This window comes from Panthera pardus, unplaced genomic scaffold (genome assembly GCF_024362965.1).
Source record: "Panthera pardus isolate Hobbes unplaced genomic scaffold, ASM2436296v1 HiC_scaffold_20, whole genome shotgun sequence".
Lineage (NCBI taxonomy): Eukaryota > Metazoa > Chordata > Mammalia > Carnivora > Felidae > Panthera > Panthera pardus.
Window position 1 is genome coordinate 31,532,180 of NW_026526766.1, and position 19,438 is coordinate 31,551,617.

The 19,438-nt window shown below is 37.7% G+C and overlaps 1 protein-coding gene and 1 non-coding gene across 3 annotated transcripts in view; one reads left to right on the top strand and one right to left on the bottom strand.

The window, feature by feature from the left end:
- Positions 1-2,715: 2,715 nt before the first annotated feature.
- Positions 2,716-19,438, bottom strand: part of KIAA2026 (KIAA2026 ortholog) — a 126,311-nt gene continuing 109,588 nt past the window's right edge. For both annotated transcript variants that reach the window (XM_053907883.1, XM_019439649.2), the window contains 2 exons: positions 8,126-8,313; positions 2,716-7,020 (listed from right to left, as the gene is read on the bottom strand). In XM_053907883.1, coding sequence (XP_053763858.1) covers positions 3,389-7,020; positions 8,126-8,313 — 3,820 coding nt within the window. In that variant the 3' untranslated portion in view covers positions 2,716-3,388. The remainder of the gene's footprint in view (positions 7,021-8,125; positions 8,314-19,438) is intronic.
- LOC128778758 (U4 spliceosomal RNA) lies at positions 10,488-10,625 on the top strand. The gene has a single exon (XR_008424473.1). It is a non-coding gene; the product is annotated as a U4 spliceosomal RNA (small nuclear RNA).

Below are 19,438 nucleotides of genomic sequence, written 5' to 3' on the forward strand. Positions count from 1 at the left end.
ATATGGAGAACAAACAGAGGGTTACTGGAGGAGTATGGGAGGGGGGATGGGTAAATGGGTAAGGGGCATTAAGGAATTTACTCCTGAAATCATTGTTGTACTATATGTTAACTTGGATGTAAATTAAAAAAATAAACTAAATTAAATTGGAGGCTTGAAATGGAAGCAGGAATCTAAAGAGTCCCTTAGTATTTTATATATAATTTTGTTTTTACTATTCACAAAGGAGAATTGATTTTTTTTTTTTTTTTGAGGAAAAACCATATAGGAAATGAGAGGAAAGAGCTAACATATCAGAAAGACATGTTATTTCCCCATGTTTTAGCTTAGCATTGAAAATGATGCTGAATATATTCAAATGTCCTATTTCTATACTATGTGTGGAAACATACTGTTTTAGTACCATGAAGTTTTCAGGTAGCATTGTAGTGACTTTTCTTCCTTTACATGAATGCCTTTATAAACAGTGTTGAAGAATACTTAACGATAACACTGATTACAAAGAACTGAGGAATTTGACTTTGTACTCTTTGGTTGGCCAAGATCCCAGAAATCCACATGATCTACCAAGCTGGAAACAAAAGAAAAAGAATTTGGCTTTTGGTTATATTAAGAAGCTACCTACATTTCTCACTGATTTATTCAACAAACATATTGAATGTCTACTGGGTGCGAGTTACTGAGGTGACAATGATGACTGACAAGGTCTCTCTTTATGAAGGTCTCTCTTTAAAAAGGAAGACAGACTTTCAATAATTGCATACAAATCTCATTATAGTAGTGTAGTACTATGCCCTTCTCAATCTATGAATGACTACAATATCATGATGCTTGCTAGGATGAAGTAAGGAGAGGGAGTTATGTAATATGTAATGGGAATATGTAATGAAACATTAAGTCAAAGAGAACTTCTAGGAATGCCTTGAACTTTCTAGAAACTAAAAGAAAACTAGAGTGCAATAAGCAAGGGAATAGGTTGAAAAGAAGCTGGTGAGGTAAGCAGCAATAGATTGAGGCCCCTTTTAATCCCCAAGGGGACGGCAGGGTCGGGGGCTGGGGCTTCACTCTAAAAGGTTCACCAGATCACACAGAGTTTCAAAGGTCATATTAGGATTTTGGATTTAGGAGTTAGAAAAGAATTGTGGTTAATAATTAGTTTAGGTCCTTCACTGGGATTAAAGTTGGGCCATAGGTAATTCAGTAAATTAGTTTCTAGAAATGGCTTGGAGAATTCTTTAAAGGGAAAAGATGAATAATTTCTGGTTGTTTTGCTTTAAAAGTTGAGTATGTAAGTACATTTATTTATTGAGCACACCTATGCACAATGCAATTGCATTCCCAAATATCACCCACATTCCCTTGAAATCCAAGGTCTTTCTAAACTGAAAGGGAAAGAGGGGCAGTGACTACAGAGGAGAACATAGACATGACTGGCAAAGGCACTGTTTTAGAACATAAGTATAGATTTTTGAGAGCCTTTAGCAACTTTCCAGGAACATCCTCACACCCCTTCCACTTTGATAACTAATACATTTCAGTGTAGTTTCAAAGGAAGTCTTCAGGCCTACTCTTCCCCATCATTTTTAACCCTAGACTACAACTCCATGTGATGTTTAACGTCATTATAAACATAATCTGGATGAATATACAATCACTATCTTAGATAATGGATAAAGATCCAATAAATATAAAATCTTTTTTTGACTTTTCATGCTTTGCCTTCTTAAAAAGATATTTATTTATTTATGACTAAGCAATTATACATTTTTTTTGTGTATTCCTTATGCTGTGTCTTTTTTCCCAGACTTTAAAAAATTTTAATTCCAGTAAATATACAGTGTTATATTAGTTTTGAGTGCACAGTATAGTGATTTAACAATTCTATACACTACTCAGTGTTCATTGTGATAATAAAATCTATCTTTTATTTAAAATGAGGCATATTCTGAAATACCACAAAGTCAAACCCTGAGAAGAAGCTGCCCCATAAAAATCACTTGTTTTACAACAGAATATAAGTGACTGCTCTGTGATTGAAAAAACAGCAAACAAAAGCAAAGAATGCTTATAAATAATTGGAAGTGTTCAAATTCATTTGTTATTCTAAATTAAAAAAAGGAAAATTCTTATGTTTTAGCATTTTGGAAAATCAGTCAACTATGAAATAATACCTCAATATAAAAACAGACATATCAGGAGGGAAGCTATATATAGGGTACATAAGACCTCTCCATACTACCATCACAACTTCTTGTGAATCTAAATTTGAAAATAAAAAATTAACAAAGCATATCTGAGGTGCATAAACACAGACCAAACACACTGGCCTGAAAGATTACTTAATCAATGGGGAATTTGGTGGTGAAATAAGACAAAAAACTTAAAACAATGAAATCCAAAGTGAAATTTTATAATAGAAGTAATGTACAATCATGGAAATTTAAAGCATCAGGTTCAACTAATGGCTCAGGTCTACCACCCACTTGCTGGATGACCTCGGACAACATCACTTAATCTTTCAAGACTACTGTGAAAAGTAAGTAAGATATATGAAGTAAAATTTGTAAACTGTAAAACCTTGTACAAATGCTAGCCATTAATTCAAATTTCCCACCCTTAATTCCTTTCAGTGGAACAAGAACGCAGTTCTTTCAATGGAACAATTCTTTCAATGGAACAAGAACGCAGTTTAAAAATGGTATTCAAACAAAGAAATACAGCAACTCAGTTTATTACATGCAGATTCTTCTGCATTGTTGCTAACAGTTCACTGGTCCAAAATTACTAAAATATTTAAAAAACTATACATTATGTAAACAAAACATAAATAAGACAGCATAGTTCTTTGTACATATAGTTTAGTACAGGTTGTTAGGGATTTAGGAATATGTACAATTTTACAACATGGACTGCATTTTCACAATGCATAAATATGTGTGTGTGTGTGTATACACACACACACACATACATACATTTATTTATATTTTTACAGAAAACAAAAACAAGATTTCACTAATGACACAGAATACAATATTGTTGATACACACTGCCATAGTCCAAGTTCAAGAAGAAACATGTCAATTCAAGTGTGCAAAGAGCTAGCCTACTACGAACTAGTGAAACTTGACTTTGTCCAATCTATGCAATACAGACAGGTAGATTCTGTCTATTTTAAACAACTTTGGAAAACATACTCATACCAATGAGTTAAATGGAACAGATCTTTTTCTCCCAAAGGAAACAAAGCCTTGTTGCAAGCTAATGAAAAGATACATTAAAACACACAGAACTATGTATAGTATGTTTTCAACAGTATAATAAAGTTAAAATTTTTATGGGAGTCAAAACAATGCCCCATTATTTAAAAACTGGCTCATTTAGTCTAAATTCAGGATGCAGCTGTGTTGGGCTTCTCTAAGTCAGATGAGTGAAAAGCGGGGAAGACAGAGGCAGGATTTCGACTAGCAGATACAACAATTTGAGAGAGAGAGGAGGAGAGAGAAGAAACCTTAGATGCTGGAGGATTTATGGTATTCAAAATGGCTCCTTCTGGGCTAACCAACAATTTTTTGACTGATGTGTCCAGATGAAATACTGATGTGCTACTTGGCAGTGGAGGATTAGTAGAACAAATGGCAGAAACCAAAGATGTCTTAGCCAAAAGAGTAGCTGGAGGAGACTTAATTACTGAAGCCAATGACACTGTTGGTGCGGAAAGTGGAACAGACACTTTAGCAGTTGTGTTTATGATCTGTGATGTTGTATGTACTGTGGGTAGAGGACTGACATTCCCAAGAGAGTTTATAATTTTTGTAGAACTTCTTAGAGAATGCTTCACAGGTTGCCCACTTAAAGAATTATTTGATGCTAGTGTGATCTGGGCAGGGTTATCTACTGATAAAGCCGGAAGGCCTTGGCCACTGTTAAGAACTAAGGGAGGTCCATATTTTGGATTAGTAGATATAAGAAGAACATGGCTACCAGCTCCAAGACCTTGTGGTGGGACAATAAACCGGGTTCCATTAATCATGATCTGAGTACCAGGTGCCAAAGGTGTACTGGTGTTGATGACTATTTTTTGCTGAATATAAGGGTCACTGAACTGACCCCCTATCACACTATTCACATTTGATGGTGCTGTAGCAGTGTGAATGGCAGAGCCACCAGGAGCAGAACTGTAACTTGAGGTTGATTTTACTAAAGCAGAGGACATTTGCTGGTTTGGCAGAGAAGCAAAATTGGAAATATTAATTACTTTACCTAGACTTTGTGAAAGGGATGGCAATTCAGTTTGAGGTTTATTTGTGTTTATATTTGTTGGCACTGTAGTTAAAATCCCTGGTGACTGAATCTGGACAGAAGTCCGAGATTGTCTTTTAGAAAGAGATATAGAACATGTGGCTCCTGGTACAGTTGCCACTTGTGGAACTGTGTTGATTATTTTAGGGGATACAGTCACAGGTGTAGGTAAGGCAACAGTAACAGGGATCTGCAAAGCTGATGTTAAACATTTAGGAGACACTGTTGGTTGTGTAGTTGAAATCAGAACAGATGATGCAAGATGTCCTGTTTTCACAGTTGATATAGCCACAGTGTTTCCGAGATTTGACGTGCAAAGTCTATTTGACAAAATAGGCATAATTCTTGAAGAGGTATCATTTCCACTGACTAAAACAGGAGGTCGTGTCCCAACGGAAGCAGAGGCTGAGGTCACTGAAAGAGAACCCAAAGACACGTTTGCTCCTGTTACTGAAAACATGTTTACTGCTCTTGTTGCAGAAACCATTGATTCATTAAGAGGAGTAATATTTTGACTCACAAAACTTGAGCTTACTGGAATTGAATTACTACTTGTTGACAATGGCAAAACATAGCCCTTGGTACTTTTTTCTTCTCCTTTTGGGGTTACATTTTGCAATATGTTAATTGATGGTATAGGTGGCACACTGCCTGAAGTGTTTACAATTGCTTGACCTATGTTTAGTCCAATTTTCACATCTTTTATCTGAGATACAGTTGGTGATGAATTTATTTTTATTGGTGCTCCCACTGTTGATGGAATTAGTACTATCTGGGGTTGTTCTGGAGTCTTAACATATGTTTTACTCAAGGGGGGAGAAAGAGTTTGTTTTAATGGTTCTGCCACAATAGTTGGAGTTGAAGTGCCACTGGGAATTGGAGCATTAATAAAAACTAATTTCTGGGCAGAAACACCCGTAGATGTTGGTGCAGGTGTCACATTAATTGCAGTTCCACTGCTAGAAGAAAGAACAGATGGAGCTGACACCAGCATAAGTTTGTGAACTGCAGTTGCACTGATCACATCGCCATTTGTTGCTGCTGTTGCTTCTGATCTTGTAACAGGGAAACTTTTTGTGAAATAATCTCCCTGTTGTTTATTTGGAGTATGAATAACATTCGTACTGGTTTGTCCAAAATTTCCTGTTGATATACTAATTACATTTACTGAATTATTTGCTGTTGATGATAGTAGAGTGCCAGAAGAAAGAGAGGACTTTAAGGGAGAAGGCGGCATATGTGAAGCTTTATCTATCATGTGGCCCAAATTACCACCGCAGGAAGACTGGCCTAATGTAAGCTTGAGATTCTTTCCCACTGATGGATTAAAGCCAGATGGAATGGAATCAGAAGTTGATGTCTGGCTAAAAGATGGGAGACTAGATGTAGTAGTCACTCCAACTGAGGGTGAAAAAACAGAGGATGATGAAGTTGTTGATTTGGGTACCAGAAATGCCTGAAGCTGAGGAGCAAAAGTGAAAACTGAACTTGAAGATAAGCTATTGGGTGAATTTTGATCTGGACTGGTCTGTACTTTTACAACTCCAGTGTTCCCACCTCGTGTCCTAACAAGAATTGACTGTGAATCTCTTATACACACAGTTTTCAGTTCTTGCTTTACTTCAGAAGAATCAGGAGTTTGTTGTGCAAAAGAGTTGAGGGAACTACCAGGATTTGTAGATCCACTTAGTGTTGTTGCTGATAACAGAGGCTGAACTGTTGAGGAAATGGTGGATGAAACAATGGGCTGGGAAAATGTGGCTGCTGAAACTGCATTCTTGACTTTTCCTGACTCACTCTGGCTAGTCTTAACTGGTGGTGTCAATAAATTACTTATGGAGGTTACAGGTGACAAAGGTTGTGGCCTATCACTATTTGACAAAGGTGTAATTGTCCTATTGAAAAGTATATTAGGTAGCTGGGTAGAAACAGTTCCTGCTGAGCTGACAAGAACTGATGCTAAAGAAGAGTTTACATTTGTTGTCTGTAGGAAAGATGAACAATGTTGTTCTGTACTTTTCTGTTGAAGTGGCGGTACTTCTTTTGCAACTGCTTTCCCTTCCTTGTGCTGAATCACAAAATTCTTAGGCAGAATGAGAACCTGTTGCATGATTTTTTCTCCTGTTTTAGAATCTAGCACAGGTTGCATCTGAATCTTTACAGAGCTGTTATGGAGATCTATGGGCAACCACTGGCCACAGGGCACTTTGTATACCATTTGTAAAGGACCTTTTGTACTGGTGTGGCAGGTCAATGCTGGCTTTATAGGACTTGCTTCTGGAGGAGATATAACTGGTTTTTCCAAAGCAGGAGCAGTTCTACCTGTGGAAGGGGGCAGTTGATTTGTTAAGGTCACTTTGTTCCCAATATTCTTTGCAAGCAAGGCCTGAATAGGTTTGGTCCCTTTCTGGAGAATAGATACTGGTGTTGAATCCACTGAGGCAAACGACTCTGGAAACAGTGGCTCTGTATGCTTGAATTCATTCAAATAGTCAATCTGCACCTCACCTTCTGCATTCTCAACTGTTGTCTCATTTGTGCTTAACTTTGCTTTCTTCCTTGGGGAAAGATCTTTTGTGCTATCATCCACATAATTAGTTTGTTTTGACTGTCGTTTAAGTGTTTTAGGCAGTATCTTTGCAATATCTTTAGAAGGCAATTCCTTTTTCAACAACTTGCTTCTGGCCATAGGAAAATCTATTTCAGACAGTTTCATGTCATCTGAAAATTATAAAAGCAAACACTGTGTTTAAATAAAACAGCAACTGAATAGCAATAATAAGACCAATTATAAAAAAGCAAGTCAATCTTTGAACTGGAACTTTATTAAGAAATCTACTACAGGGTGATTTCAAAGTCTCAGCACCCTGATTGGAAAATTAAGGTAAGGTGATCTTTGACATGGCAATCTTGATAGCACAACCCATTCCCAACTATGTATTAATGACAGAATTTTTTTTTGTTCAAACTCTGCTAAGTCTGCTGCAATACAAACACAAAGGAAAATTTACATCTCTTAAAGAGATACTCAGGCCAGCAATTAGAGCTCAGAATTTAGATCTGAAAAGGAATACAGTCTAGTTCTTTTCTTCTAGATAAGGAAATCATGAAATCAAAGAGAGATAGTTCTCCATTCTAATTTTCAGAGACTCTAAAGGAGTTTCTGGGGTTAATTATTCCTACAGTAAAAAAATTATGTTCATATCAGTCAAACTGGGTTGATGAGAAGCTACTCTTTTTCAAGTCACCAAGGACATGAAAAACAACAGGTTAAAAAATTACTAACCACAAATTTTCACACTAACCTGTTATATAACTAAAGAAAGTTATTTAACTAGATTTAAAGAATAATATAATCTGATAAACTGAAATGAATTATAGATAATCTAATTTAGCCCCCTTATGATGATATGTCCACTCTGGGGTCTCATTAGGCCATCAACCTTGGTCATTCCTCATAAAAAATCTTCCCAGATTAGGGACTTGTCAAATTCCATTTAAATCAAACATCAAAAACAGTGCTTCAAAAATAGTAACAATAAAAAGAAGATGATGAACTTATTTTAGAGGCATTGTATATTAAAGATGTGTGGTCTATAATGAGCAAAGACATGCCTACAGTTTGGAGGCAGGCACTGGCTCCAGAAACTCCTAGAAATGTAATGATTCCAAGGAACCTTTACAAGGACACAGGACACCTTCAAAACATGGCAGATTTTCCTAATTAATACACATCATTAACCAGATTAACCTTTATCTACACAAAAGATAGTAAAACTTCTCTTTGTGGTTTTAGTGTTGATTTAAAGAAAGTTTTAATACTTACCTGAATCAAAGTTATCTTTCTCCAGGATATCCAAAGGTTCTGTCACCTCTACAGACTTACTAATTTCTACTTTAGGAGATTCTTTTCCAGGATCTCCCTCACCTTCTTCAGTAGTCCACAGTTCTCTAGTAAATTTATCATGATCAGGCTGTCTTCTGAAATCATCGTAGTCTTTCTTTAGGCGGCTCCTGAAATAAAATGCCCAACAAACAACACATACATCTTAAACTCTTGGAAGCTAAACTAACTGTTAATAATTTAAACTTTATTTTGAAATATTTTCAATTAAGTCGCTAAAAGCTATGTTTTAATCTCAAGTGTGTCTAAGATGCTTGGTTCAGTCTTACCAACAAGTATCATTAAAGAAGAGAAAACCCAGGGGGTAGGCATAAGAAACCAGAAAGGATTATATTTATAACTTCAGAATACAGTGTTTGAATATACCACCAATTTGTCTTTTTAAATGCTATTAGACCTATTAAATGAGAGAAAGGTAAATTTTTTTTTTCTAGCTGCATGGACAAAAATAGATTTGAAATATTTTCATAATTACTGATTATAATATAGTAAAAAATGCCATTTAAAAAAGTTAATCAAATCCTAAACACTTTACCAGCAAATGAATGAAGTAAAGTTGTAGGATACAAAATGAATACCCAGAAATTGATAGTATTTCTATATATTAATAACAAAATAGCATAAGGAGAAATTAAGAAAACAATTCCTTTTACAATTGCATCAAAAAGAATGAAATATCTAGGAATAGGCTTAACCAAAGAGGTGAAAGACATGTACTCTAAAAACTTTAAAACACTGATGAAAGAAATTGAAGATGACACAACTAGAAAAATATTCCATGCTCATGGATTGGGAGAATATTATTAAATGTTCATACAGCCCAAAGCAATCTACAGATTCCAAGACAATCACTATCAAAATACCAACAGCATTTTTCACAAAGCTAGGGGAAACAGTACTAAAATATGTACAGAACTACAAAGACCCCGAATTGCCAAAACAATCTTGAGAAACAAAAACAAAGCTATAGGAATCACAATTCCAGATTTCAAGATATACTACAAAGCTGAAGTAATCAAAACAGTAGGGTAATGGGGCACAGGGGTGGCTCGGTGGGTTAAGCGTCAAACTTTGGCTCAGGTCATGATCTCATAGATCGTGGGTTTGAGCCCCATGTCGGGCTCTGTGCTGACAGCTCAGAGCCTGGAGACTGCTTCGGATTCTTTATCTCCCTCTCTCTCTGCCCCTCCCTTGCTCGCACTCTGTCTTTCTCTCACAAATAAATAAACATTAAAAAAAATAGTACGGTACTGACACAAAAACAGATACACACATCAAGGGAACAGAATAAAAACCCCAGATACAAACCTATACTTATATGGTCAACTAATTTATGACAAAAAAGGCAAGATATACAATGGGGAAAAGTCTCTTCAATAAATGGTGCTTGGAAAACTGAACAGCCACATGTAAAAGAATTAAACTGGGGGCGCCTGGGTGGATCAGTGGGTTAAGTATCCGACTTCAGCCTAGGTCATGATCTCGTGATTCGTGAGTTCGAGCCCCGTGTTGGGCTCTGTGCTGACAGCTTGGAGCCTGGAGCCTGCTTCAGATTCTGTGTCTTCCTCTCTCTCTGCCCCTCCCCTGCTCATGCTCTCTCAAAAATAAATAAATGTTAAAAAAAAAAATTTAAAGAATGAAGCTGAACCACTTTCTAATACCACACATAAAAATAAACCCAAAATAGATCAAGACCTAAATGTGAGATCTGAAACTATAAAAATCTTAGAAGAGGACACAGGCAGTAATTTCTCTAACATCAGCATGGCAACATTTTTCTAGATTTGTCTCCTAAAACAAGGGAAACAAAAGCAAAAATTAACTACTGGGACTAAACAAAAATAAAAAGCTTCTTCACAGTGAAGGAAACAATCAATAAAACAAAAAGGCAACCTAATAAAAGGAAAAAGATACTTGCAAATGATGTATCCAATAAAGGGTTACTAACCAAAACATAAAAAAAAAAAAACTTCTACAACTCAATACCAAAAAGCAAACAATCTGATTAAAAAATGGGCAGAGGACCTTAACTGACATTTCTCTAAAGAAGACCATATAGATGGCCAAGAGACATATGAAAAGATGCTCAACATCATCAGAGAAACACAAATCAAAACTACAATGAGATATCACCTTACACCTGTAAGAATGGCTAAAATCAAAAAGTTAAGAAGTAACAAGAGTTGGTGAGAAAAAGGAACCCTTGTACACTGTTGGTGGGAATGTAAATTGGGGCAGATACTGTGGAAAACAGTATGAAGGTTTATCAAAATTTAAAGATAGAAGCTTTGCACAGTGGCAGTATCATAGCCAATGAGGTTTATCTGAGGCATGATTATTGCTAATTGAAAACTTTTCCCAATATCTTGCCAGGATGATTTAAAATATAGTCAGCACTGGCAATTTTTGAAAAAAAGAAATTAAAAATAGAAATAACATATGATCCAATAATTCCATTAGTGGGTGTTTGCCCAAAGAAAACAAAAACACTATAAAGGAAATAAGCACCCCTGTGTTCACTGCAGCATTATTTACAATAGCCAAGCTTTGGAAGCAACCTAAATGTCCATCGATAGACAAACAGATAAGGAAGACATGGTATATATTATGTGTACACATGCACACACATACACACATACACACACACACACTGGAACATTATGCAGCCATGAGAAAGGATGAGATCTTGCCATTTGCGATAACATGGATGAACCCAGAGGATATTCTGCCCAGTGAAATAAGTCAGAGAAAGAAAAATACCGTAAGATTACACTCACATGTGAAATCTAAAAAACAAATGAAGGGACTTTTCAGAAGATGGCGGTGCAGGAGGACACTGGGCACACTGTGTCCTGATGATCACCTAGATTCCACCCATATCTGCTTAATTTACCCAGAAAACCACCAGAAGACTAGCAGAACAGACTCTCCGGAGCCAAGCGTAGACAAGAGGCCCACGGAAGAGGGTAGGAAGGGCAGAGAGGCAGTGCGAGCTACACAGACTGGCGGGAGGGAGCCAGGGCGGTGGAGGGGCAGCCAGCACACCCGGCAAGGCAGAGCCCCAGAGTCTGGCTTGCAAAAGCGGAGGCGCGGGTGGAGTGTGTTCTGACAGCCAGTGGGACTTAACATCTGGAATTTTATAAGTCAACAGCTCTGCTTGGAGACGGGAGGGCTAAAGGACAACAGGAGGAAGAGTTGTTGAACCCCGGAGGACAGAGCTCATCTTGGCGGGAAACAAAGGCGCTGGGAAGCGCCATCTCCCTCGCCCATCCCCCAGCCAAAATCCCAAAGGGAACCAGTGCCCGTCACAAACTTGCTTGCACTGGGCAAACACCCAACGCTGTGCTTCTGCGGATCCATCCCTCCAAAGAGTCTGCCTTGCTCCCGGTGCCACAGGACCCCTCCCAAAGCGGACCACTGAAGGCAAAGCGAGCTATGCCCGCCCCTCCCGCCCCTGTGCACCTTGCGGATCCACCCCGGCTAATAGGTCAGATCCCATAGAAGCAGCACCACAAGCCTGGCAGTGTGCAAGTAGCCCAGACAGGGGCCACACCACTCCAAGTGAGTCCTGCCCTTGGGAGAGAAGATAAGGTACACACCAGTCTGACTGTGGCCCCATCGGTGGGCTGGGGGCAGACATCAGGTCTGACTGCGCCCGCCCACCAACACAAGTTACTCCAGACAACACAGTGGAAGAGCCCTGCGGTTCCCCACCACTGCAGGGACTATCCAAAATGACAAAACAGAAGAATTCCCCTCAAAAGAAACTCCAGGAAGTAGCGACAGTTAACGAACTGATCAAAAATGATTTAAGCAATATAGCAGAAAATGAATTTAAAATAACAGTCATAAAATTAATTGCTGGGCTTGAAAAAAGTATAGAGGACAGCAGAGAATCTATTACTACGGAGATTAAGGGACTAAGAAACAGGAGGAGCTAAAAAATGCTCTAAATGAGCTGCAAAATAAAATGGGAGGCGACCACAGCTCGGATTGAAGAGGCAGAAGAGAGAAATAGGTGACTTAGAAGATAAAATTATGGAAAAAGAAGAAGCTGAGAAAAAGAGAGATAAAAAATTCCAGGAGTATGAGGGGAGACTTAGAGAACTAAGTGACATAATTAAACGAAATAATATATGCATAATTGGGATTCCAGAGGAGGAAGAGAGAGGGAAATGTGCTGAAGGTGTACTTGAAGAAATCATAGCTGAGAACTTCCCTGAACTGGGGAAGGAAAAAGGCATTGAAATCCAAGAGGCACAGAGAACTCCCTTCATACGTAACTTGAATCGATCTTCTGCACGACATATCATAGTGAAACTGGCAAAATACAAGGATAAAGAGAAAATTCTGAAAGCAGTTAGGGATAAACGTGCTCTAACATATAAAAGGAGACCAATAAGACTCGTGACAGATCTGTCTACTGAAACTTGGCAGGCCAGAAAGGAATGGCAGGAAATCTTCAATGTGCTGAACAGAAAAAAAAAATGCAGCTGAGAATCCTTTATTCAGTAAGTCTGTCATTTAGAATAGAAGGAGAGATAAAGGTCTTCCCAAAACAAACAAAAACTGAAGGAATTCGTCACCACTAAACCAGCCCTACAAGAGATCCTAAGGGGGATCCTGTGAGACAAAATACCAGAGATATCGCTACAAGCACAAAACCTACAGACATCACAATGACTCCAAACCCATATCTTTCTATAACACTGAAAGTAAATGGACTAAATGCACCAACCAAAAGAAATAGATTATCAGAATGGATACAAAAAAAACAAGGCCCATCTATTTGCTGTCTACAAGAGACTCATTTTTGACCTAAGGACACCTTCAGATTGAAAATGAGGGGATGGAGGACTATCTATCATGCTACTGGAAGTCAAAAGAAAGCTGGAGTGGCCATACTTCTATTGGACAAACTAGACTTTAAATTAAAGGCTGTAACAAGAGATGAAGAACGTTATATAATAATTACAGGGTCTATCCATCAGGAAGAGCTAATAATTATAAATGTCTATGTGCTGAATATGGGAGCTCCCAAATATATAAAACAATTAATCACAAATATAAGCAACCTTATTGATAAGAATGTGGTAATTGCAGGGGACTTTAATACTCCAGTTACAACATTGGAAAGATCATCTAGACACAGGATCAATAAAGAAACAAGGGCTCTGAATGATACATTGGATCAGATGGACTTGACAGATATATTTAGAACTCTGCATCCCAAAGCAACAGAATATACTTTCTTCTCGAGTGCACATGGAACATTCTCCAAGATAGATCACATACTGGGTCACAAAACAGCCCTTCATAAGTATACAAGAATGGAGATCATACCATGCATACTTTCAGACCACAATGCGATGAAGCTTGAAATCAACCACAGGAAAAAGTCTGGAAAACCTCCAAAAGCATGCAGGTTAAAGAACACCCTACTAAAGAATGAACGGGTCAACCAGGCAATTAGAGAAGAAATTAAAAAATATATGGAAACAAACAAAAATGAAAATACAACAATCCAAATGCTTTGGGATGCAGCAAAGGCAGTCCTGAGAGGAAAATACATTGCAATCCAGGCCCATCTAAAGAAACAAGAAAAATCCCAAATACAAAATCTAACAGCACACCTAAAGGAAATAGAAGCAGAACAGCAAAGATACCCCAAACCCAGCAGAAGAAGAGAAATAATAAAGATCAGAGCAGAAATGAACAACATAGAATGTAAAAAAACTGTAGAGCAGATCAATGAAACCAAGAGTTGGTTTTTTGAAAAAATAAACAAAACTGATAAACCTCTAGCCACGCTTCTCAAAAAGAAAAGGGAGATGACCCAAATAGATAAAATCATGAATGAAAATGGAATTATTACAACCAATCCCTCAGAAATACAAGCAATTATCAGGAAATACTATGAAAACTTATATGCCAACAAACTGGACAACCTGGAAGAAATGGACACATTCCTAAACACCCACACCTTTCCAAAACTCAAACAGGAAGAAACAGAAAGCTTGAAAAGACCCATAACCAGTGAAGAAATTCAATCAGTTATAAAAAATCTCCCAACAAATAAGAGTCCAGGACCAGATGGCTTCCCTGGGGAATTCTACCAGACATTTAAAGCAGAGATAATACCTATCTTTCTCAAGCTGTTCCAAAAATAGAAAGGGAAGGAAAACTTCCAGACTCATTCTATGAAGCCAGCATTACTTTGATTCCTAAACCAGACAGAGACCCAGTAAAAAAAGAGAACTACAGGCCAACATCCCTGATGAATATGGATGCAAAAAATTCTCAATAAGATACTAGCAAAATGAATTCAACAGCTTATAAAAAGAATTATTCACCATGATCAAGTGGGATTCATTCCTGGGCTGCAGGGCTGTTTCAACATTTGCAAATCAATCAACGTGATACATCACATTAATAAAAGAAAAGAAAAGAAAAGAAAAGAAAAGAAAAGAAAAGAAAAGAAAAAGAAAAGAACCATATGATCCTGTCAATCGATGCAGAAAAAGCATCTGACAAAATTCAGCATCCTTTGTTAATAAAAACCCTCGAGAAAATCGGGGTAAAAGGAATATACTTAAACATCATAAAAGCCATTTATGAAAAGCCCACAGCGAACATCATCCTCAATGGGGAAAAACTGAGAGCTTTTTCCCTCAGATCAGGAACACGACAGGGATGTCCACTCACCGCTGTTGTTTAACATAGTGTTGGAAGTGCTAGCATCAGCAATCAGACAACAAGAGGAAATCAAAGGCATCAAAATTGGCAAAGATGAAGTCAAGCTTTCACTTTTTGCAGATGACATGATATTATACATGGAAAATCCGACAGACTCCACCAAAAGTCTGCTAGAACTGATACATGAATTCAGCAAAGTTGCAGGATACAAAATCAATGTACAGAAATCAGTTGCATTCTTATACACTAATAATGAAGCAACAGAAAGACAAATAAAGAAACTGATCCCATTCACAATTGCACCAAGAAGCATAAAATACTTGGGAATAAACCTAACCAAAGATATAAAAGATCTGTATGCTGTAAACTATAGAAAGGTTATGAAGGAAATTGAAGAAGATATAAAGAAATGGAAAAACATTCTGTGCTCATGGATTGGAAGAATAAATATTATTAAAATGTCAATACTACCCAAAGCTATCTATACATGAATGCAATCCCAATAAAATTGCACCAGTATTTTTCTTCAAGCTAGAACAAGCAATCCTAAAATTTGTATGGAACCACAAAAGTCCCCGAATAGCCAAAATAATTTTGAAGAAGACCAAAGCAGGAGGCATCACAATCCCAGACTTTAGCCTCTACTACAAAGCTGTCATCATCAAGACAGCATGGTATTGGCACAAAAACAGACACATAGACCAATGGAATAGAATAGAAACCCCAGAACTAGACCCACAAACGTATGGCCAACTCATCTTTGACAAAGCAGGAAAGTACATCCAATGGAAAAAAGACAGTCTCTTTAACAAATGGTGCTGGGAGAACTGGACAGCAACATGCAGAAGGTTGAAACTAGACCACTTTCTCACACCATTCACAAAAATAAACTCAAAATGGATAAAGGACCTGAATGTGAGACAGGAAACCATCAAAACCCTAGAGGAGAAAGCAGGAAAAGACCTCTCTGACCTCAGCCGTAGCAATCTCTTACTCGATACATCCCCAAAGGCAAGGGAATTAAAAGCAAAAATGAACTACTGGGACCTCTTTTATATATATATATATAATATAACATATATACAACATATATATAATATATATATATGTATATATATATATTATATTATATATATATATATATAACAGAGAAAGCTGAAAAGTGATCTCTCAGAGATCCTTTTCACATAAAAATATAATAGCTATGTTTCCATAAAACAATGGAGAGATGAAAACATTTCCAAAGACACATAATTTAGAGATCCTCTATTATTCCTCTTGCTTTCAACTGAATTTCTCTATTCTACCACTAACCTTTACCTTATTTCATTTTGTTTAAAAAAGAAATGGGGGTGCCTGGGTGGCTCAGTCCATTAAGCATCGAGTCTCGATTTTGGCTCAGGTCATGATCTCAAGGTTTGTGGGATTTGAGACCTGCATCGAGCTCTGTGCTGACAGCAGAGCCTGCTTGGGATTCTCTCTCTCTCTCTCTGTTCTCTCTGCTCTCTCTCTCTCTCTCACTCTCAAAATAAATAAATAAATAAACATTGAAAAAGATCTGAACATATATTCTCCAATTTATTTTTACTACAAATTCTTATTTAAGTATACTGAAGCTTAAGTCTCACCTCTGTCACTTAATAGCTGTGAGACTTTGGGCAAGCTCCTTAAACTTTCTTTTTATTTTAAGCTTATTTATTTATTTTGAGAGAGAGAAAGAGAAAGAAAGAAAGAGAGCAAATGAGTGCGTGCAAGTGGGGGAGGGGCAGAGAGAGTGGGAGAGAGAGAGAATCCTAAACAGGCTCCTCGCTCAGACACAACCTGATGCAGGGCTCAATCTCATGACTGTGAGATCATGCTCTGAGCCAAAATTAAGAGTCAGATGCTTAACCAACTGAGCCACCCAGGCACCTAGCACCTTAAACTTTCTAGCATCAGTTTACTTTTTTGTATAATGGGGATAATAATAGTACTTACCTCACAGTATGTGTGGCACATAGAATAATTGTAAAATTAATCTCCTTTTAGAAATATCTTCATGGGGGTTGTATGAAATTCCTCCCTTCTCAGCCCTCTTCTTTGTCTCAGCTGTTTTGTTTTATTTTATTTACAGGGAAAATAGAAGCTGGGGCACCTGAGTGGCTCAGTCCATTAAGCATCTGACTTCGTGAGTTCAAGCCTTGTGTCGGGCTCTGTACTGACAGCTCAGACCCTGGAGCCTGCTTCGGATTCTGTTTCCTTCTCTCTCTGCCCCTCCCCTGCTTACGGTCTGTCTGTCTCTCTCTCTGTCTCTCAAAAATAAACAAACATTAAAAAAAGAAGAAGAAAATAGAAGCAGACAAGAACTTTCATATGCTCTTATCTCATCTGCCACTTATGACCTTCATTTGTACTCATATTCTGTCTTCCTATTTAAGCTAATGCCTCCATTTATGCATCCTCTCTCATCTATCCAATAATATCATTCTACCAAATGTCTCTTCCTTTCCCTGAGTCCATTTTTGCCTATTAGATCATTTTCACCAGTATACAGAAAGTTATTTCCCCATTAATTAAAACAAACAACAACAAAAAACCAAAGCACCTTCTCTTGACTGCAACTTGTCCTTCCAGCTACTGCCCTATTTATCTGCTCCACTTTATGATAAAACTTCCTCTCCCCTAATTCTCTTGAACAGACTTCTATGACTTTTACCCACTACTCTACCAACACAGCTCATCAAGGTCATCAATGATTTCCATGTTGCCAAATTCAAAATTAATTCTCAGGCCTCATCTTTTTCAATCTATCACAAGCAGCCCTCCTTTTTGAAATTATTTTCTTTACCTGGCTTCCAAGACGCCCCGCTTTCTCTTGGTTATCCTACCTTACTGAACATTCCTTCTCAGTCTCTTCTGCTGAGTCCTATTCCTCTCCACTATCTCTAAATGTTGGAATGCCCCAGGGCCCGGTCTCTCTTTTTCTCTATCTATGCTCACATTCTAGGTGATTTCTACCAGTCTCATAGCTTAAATATAATCTATATCCTGACAACCCTAAATTTATGCCTCCAGTCTGGTTTATTCCCTTGAACAGGGACTCATACACTAAACTGTCTACTCAATTAAGCCCAATTAGATGTCTAAAAATCATATCAAACTTCACATGTTGAAATCCAAACTCCTGAATCCCTGCCCTGCAAACCTGCTACTCCTTTAGTTTCCCTTATCTAAATTAATGGCAATTCCATTATTCCAGTTGTTTAGACCAAAAATAGAACATCATCTTTTTACTCTTCCTCTTCTTCTTCTTCTTTTTTTTTTTTTTGACACTTTATATCCAATGTTTAAGAAAATTCTACCTATCCTACTTTCAAGATACATCCAGAATCCAACCACCCCTTGCCATCTGAATAGCTGTTAAGGAGAATCATGAAAAACAGGTGACCACCAACTGACCCATGAGTTGGACCCAGGCACTCAAAGGCTTCTCATTCCTTCCCCCACCCTTGGAATGCAGGTTCTACTTGCCTTTCCTGCCCCCCCAGAGACTGCTCCAAGAACACAGCCTTGAGATAGTGATGTGATGTTGAAAATACCTACACGATATATATGTGATTGCATCTAAGTAAGGCCTCCTTATATGAACTTTTAAGATCTGGTGGGCAGGTGCAGAGATCCATTTGTCTTGCTGCTGCTCAAGACAAGCCTTATCAAATGTAATTTCCTTTTACTTACTCAACCTGCCACCTACGCACCTGGAGTGGCCTGTTTCTTCTTTTGGTCTCTCCCTGCCCTCTGAATACAGACGCCAGTTTCAGATTACACCAGGGAAACTCCTTAAGAGGGTTACAGACCAGTAACCACTATCCTGTTCCAAGCCATCATCGTTTTTGTTTTTGCCTGGATTATTGCTTTTTGTAATTGAATTCCCTGTCATCCCACTACACTAATCTCAGCATGACAGGTAGTGTGAGTGCTTTAAAACATAAGTCAGATCAGGTCCTTCCTCTGCTTAAAACCATTCAATGGTGTCTTATTTCAGAGTAAAAACAAAAGTCCATTAAGACTTACATGATCTGGATACTGTTCCCTATACTTCTCTGATATCTTGACTCTTAGCCTTTTAATCCTCACTCACTCAGCTCTGGATACACCTGTGAACCTTTGCATTTCTTCTACATGCCAAATATGAGGCCAACCTTAGGGCTTCTGCATCTTCTTTTCCTTCAGATATCCATGTGGCTCTCTTCCTCATTTATTTCAGGTCTCTGAATATCAACTCATCAGGGAAGCTTTCCCTGACACCCTACAAAAGAGCAATCATCATCTCATCCAAACCAGGCATTTCCTATTCTCCTTACCGTAATTTAATTTTCTTCATAGTACATATCACTAACTGACATTTTGAGCTTGTCTGTTTCTTTCGAGAATGTACACCACAGATGAAGTCAGAAATCAATAATAGAAGGAAAACTGGAAAATCCACAAATTTGTGGAAATTTAATAACACACTATTAAACAACTAATGGATTAAGGAAGAAATTATTTTAAAAAACC